Source organism: Arachis hypogaea, chromosome 18 (assembly GCF_003086295.3).
Source record: "Arachis hypogaea cultivar Tifrunner chromosome 18, arahy.Tifrunner.gnm2.J5K5, whole genome shotgun sequence".
Lineage (NCBI taxonomy): Eukaryota > Viridiplantae > Streptophyta > Magnoliopsida > Fabales > Fabaceae > Arachis > Arachis hypogaea.
This window is the reverse complement of record NC_092053.1, coordinates 43,639,284-43,643,786: the sequence shown is the minus strand read 5'-3', so window position 1 is coordinate 43,643,786 and position 4,503 is coordinate 43,639,284. Positions and strand designations below refer to the sequence as shown.

The following is a 4,503-nucleotide window of genomic DNA, read 5'->3' as shown; positions in this document are numbered from 1 at the left end:
ACTATTGATTGCTTAATCCGTTAATCTCTGTGGAATTCGACCTCACTCTTTTGTGAGTTATTACTTGACGACAATTCGGTATACTTGCCGAAGGAGAATTTATTGCGAGACAAATTTTTGGTGCATCATACATACATATATATACCTTGTTTATCGTGTATCTTAAATTTCGTTTTCTTACCTTTGCGCTTTAGTTATCTTGTGTGAATGCTTCGCGCTTTTGTATCTTTATTTTCTGCATCTTTGAGCTTTTATTCCTTCATCGGGTTTCTGGTGTATTATATTTCTTAACTGTAAATTATTGTATGAGCTTTAGAACTGTCGTGGAACTTTGTCTTACAGCTAGAGGTAAGACTTAGGGTGATAGGGTGTTACATCAAATAGCATATAGATAAAATTATTCAACAAGGCAAGCCAAATACAAGATGCACACCCAATCAATACACATAAATACAAATGACGCATGCCTGTCCTACTGGCCATGAGCTCACATGTTGGTTAAACTGCCAGAACCCGACACACCTGGATAAAGAAGAAAACATTTAAACTAATGAAAGAGATGCTCGATGATGATCGGGACCCAAAGATCGAAGATGATCTCTGTGAACCATGTGCACTTATTTATATCCAAACTTCTATCCCTGAAATCAAATTCAGAAACTAAATCTAATCTTACTTTTGATGGATAAGATAGCTAAAAACAAGAATTTAAATTTAAACTAAAACTAAATCAAATCTTATCTTTCAAGAAGAAGTTTAACAACAAATTAAATGATCATTCAAATCTTGAATCTTTCAGTTGAATTTAGAGCATCCTAAGAAAAGACATGGGATTGGCGCTGGGCTTAGATGATTGGCGCCTAACTTGGATGCAATTTTGGACCACTAAGAGTGGCAAAATCACCTAAAGGCGGGCTCCCAGAGTTGGTACTGGACACCTATGTTGTGGCCTTCATTGGTCGTTGGACTTGAGGTTTTGAAGTTGGGCGCCACCCTTGAAACACCATTGAAGGCGCTAGACTTGAAGTTTGGGCACTGGGCTTAATGTTTGGGCGTCCAGGAGTGAAGTTGGGCGCCCAAGAGTTGAATTTTGGGCGTTCTAGCGCCTATTTTTCTAGGAGTTCAACTGGAAACTTTCTTATTTGCTTCTCTTCTCTTGATTTCTTTAAAGAATAATCTTAAATTCACAATAGTTCTAAAATAACTCCAAATATTTGATTAATATATACTTGCATTTAATGAATAATTGCAGATAGTAAAATATTTGGGTTTTCAGTTTGAATATATATTTGCTTTTTTATTTAGAACCAACCGTACAACATACTATTAAATGAGTACACAATTTGTACGCAGTGCGAATAGTATTTTAGACTATGAAAAAGCAATATGATTTTATTATGAATATCAACTTTAGAAAGTTTTGTTGGTATTTCAAAATTTATGATTAAAATTCTTTGTTTAACTAATATTTATTTATTTTATTTTTTTTAATGGAATAAACTTGCTACGGATAAACACATAAAAGTAGTTATTTATTTATATTTTATAATAAATATAAATTTAAAACTTTTGATAGAATTTTTTTATTTATTAACTTTTGATCATGTTGAAAACTAATTATATCAAATACATATATGTTAGCTTAATAGTATTTTTAGTAATTTCAAAAATTATTTATTATAAAAATGGTAGATTAATTTAATATTTTAAAAAATTTTATTTTTATTTATATTCTAATAATGGTATTGAATTTAACTATATAATCCAATTATTAAAATTTTAATCATTTTGTGAATAATATTAAAATCTAAATTAATTTAATACCATTTTGTTAACAAGATTTATTATTGCATACTAATAAAAAATTTAAATAGTTAATAGATATTTATTTAAATAAATATATAGTACTAATACAATAGGGTGCCAAAAATATATTATTATATTTTGTAAACAATCTACTAACATTTAATGAATAGTTGCAAATAGTAAAATATTTAGGTTTTTGGTTTATATATATATATATATATATATATATATATATAAGGCGCCTATTACTAACAGGTTTGGACTGTGTTACAAAAGGAGAGGTAAGTAGAGATCAAGTAGAAGTGTGTTTTAGGAGTTGTTAGGATATCCAACTGGCTGATAGGTTGTTATAAATAGCTAGGTTATAGTTAGTTAAGGGAGGATAGTTTTTCTGTTGTGAATTCTGTTAGAAGTTGGAGAGAATCTCTCTCTCTCCGAGCGGGTAGTTTCAGCTGTGTAGAACCTTTTAGGGAGAGTTAATTGGTCATCCCGGTGTATCAATAAAGCTTGATCATTCTGCTATTGCTGGTCCTATCAACTGGTATCAGGATCTTGAGGATCCCAACGCTGAATGGTGCAATCGAGATCGAGGAAAATGGAGTCACGATTTGACACAATTGAATCGCACATGGAGGAGATGTTCCAATCGGTGCAGGAGATGCTACAGCGCTTCGATTCCCGAATAGATGCGTTCGAAAATCGAGCGCCTAATCGGAATGAGCGCGGTTCACCGGGATCGCACCTGGCAGCAGGCTCATCGGCCGGAAGCCGCGGCACGCCGGAGCAATGGCGAAAGCTGGAACTCCCGATCTTCCGCGGAGACGACGCGGTGGTTTGGGTTGAACGCATGGAGCAATTCTTCTTGCTGCGCACAGTGCCAGAGGAGGAATGGCTCACGGTCTCTACCTTTGCAATGGAAGGAAGGGCATTCATGGTTCAGGTGGTGGGAGGCGACGGCGCCGGTGCTGCAGTGGCGGTTTTTCAGTGCGGCGCTGCTACGCCATTTTCAACCGGAACGGCTATAGAGCCCTTATCAAGCGCTGCTGAAGCTGAAACAGACGAACTCAGTGCAGGGCTACGTTGACCAGTTCGTGCTTCACGCGCGGCCCCTCCGCGCAATTGCGCCAGAATTGCTGATGGATCTCTTCTTGAATGGCCTGAAACCAGAGGTGGGGGAAGAATGTAAACTGTTCCCATATCAGTCAGTGGACGAGTTAATGGAACTGGCACAGAAGGTCAAAAACCGCAACGCTGCCTTGCGGGGGGTATCGGGATGCGGTAAATCACTGGCTTCCAACTTCGCCGTTGCCAATTCAACCGCCACCAAAGTGGTGCACCCTGCTACAGCGTCCAACTCTGCAGCAAGCAACAGTGTGGAGTCGATGACGAATCCCTTGCAACGGCGTGGATTGAGACATCTCAACAACGAGGAATATAGAGTTAGGCGGGCCAAGGGAGAATGCTTCCTCTGTGACGAACCGTACACTGCAGATCACAATTGTAAAAATAAAGAGTTCAAGCTTTTAATCATGGAGCCAGAATTTGAAGCGGATTGGTTACAGCATGAGGTAGTTTCGGAAACAGGGGAACAGGGACAATTGGAGCTCAAATTCATGAGCTTGAATGGACATCACAAGTCAATCAAAGCCTGGGCAGAGGTAAATGGCCGCTGTGTATGCGTTCTCATAGATTGTGGAGCTTCGGGCAACTTCGTGACACCAGAGATTATCGCCGAGTTGGGCCTGAGAATTGACAACACCCCTAAGTTCCAGGTCAGGGTAGCGGACAGTACCAATAAAGGGGGACAGGGAAGGTGTTTGGGTGTCACGCTCCAATTCAAGGAAGTGGCAATCAAGGAAGACTTCTTCATCTTCCCAACTGACGAAGCAGAATTTGTCCTGGGACTGGCGTGGCTAGATATGTTGGGAGACGTTCTCGCAAACTTTAGAAAATCACGCCTTCGATTTTGGAATGGGGACAGCATGGTTACATTGCAGGGGGACCCGGAGTTGTGCTATGGAGGTATGCACCTTCAATCGGTAGTTTTGTCCATTCAAGAAGGGGGAGAAGGATTTATGGTCCAGCTGTGGCCTATGACTTTGCAAACGGCTACAGTATCGCAGGTGCCGCAGGTAATCGAATCGGTGTTAGCTTCTCATGTTAAAGGGTTTCAGACACTACCAGGGCTGCCACCACATCGTTGCCATGATCATGCCATTCCACTGATAGAAGGAACTTCAGTTCCGAATATAAGACCTTATCGTTACCCGCACCATCAGAAAGCAGTAATTGAACTAATGGTACGAGAAATGCTGGCCTCAGGGATAATCCGACCAAGCTCTAGCCCCTACGCGAGTCCGATATTTCTGGTGAAGAAAAAGGACGGCAGCTGAAGATTTTGTGTCGATTATAGGGCATTAAATGGTATTACGGTGACGGATAAATTTCCTATTCCCGTCATTGATGAGCTAATCGATGAATTGGTGGGAGCTGCAGTCTTCTCTAAGCTGGATTTAAAATCGGGGTACCACCAAATTCGGATGAGGGATCAAGACATCCATAAGACCGCCTTCCGCACTCATGAAGGCCATTATGAGTTTCTAGTCATGCCCTTTGGCTTGATCAACGCCCCTAGCTCCTTCCAAGCCTTGATGAATGACATTCTTAAGCCTCTATTGTGGAAATTTGTCTTAGTCT

The 4,503-nt window shown here is 39.9% G+C and overlaps 1 protein-coding gene across 1 annotated transcript; it reads left to right on the top strand.

Annotated features, from left to right (window-relative positions):
- Nucleotides 1-2,942: 2,942 nt before the first annotated feature.
- On the top strand, nucleotides 2,943-4,199 carry LOC140181365 (uncharacterized). Its single transcript, XM_072224910.1, has one exon. It carries the CDS (start codon nucleotides 2,943-2,945, stop codon nucleotides 4,197-4,199), a length of 1,257 nt encoding a protein of 418 aa, XP_072081011.1.
- The last annotated feature ends 304 nt before the right edge of the window (nucleotides 4,200-4,503 follow it).

Bases quoted from the DNA above. Each gene is read 5' to 3' on its own strand.
- LOC140181365 (XM_072224910.1), top strand. From the start codon at position 2,943: ATGGATCTCTTCTTGAATGGCCTGAAACCAGAGGTGGGGGAAGAATGT.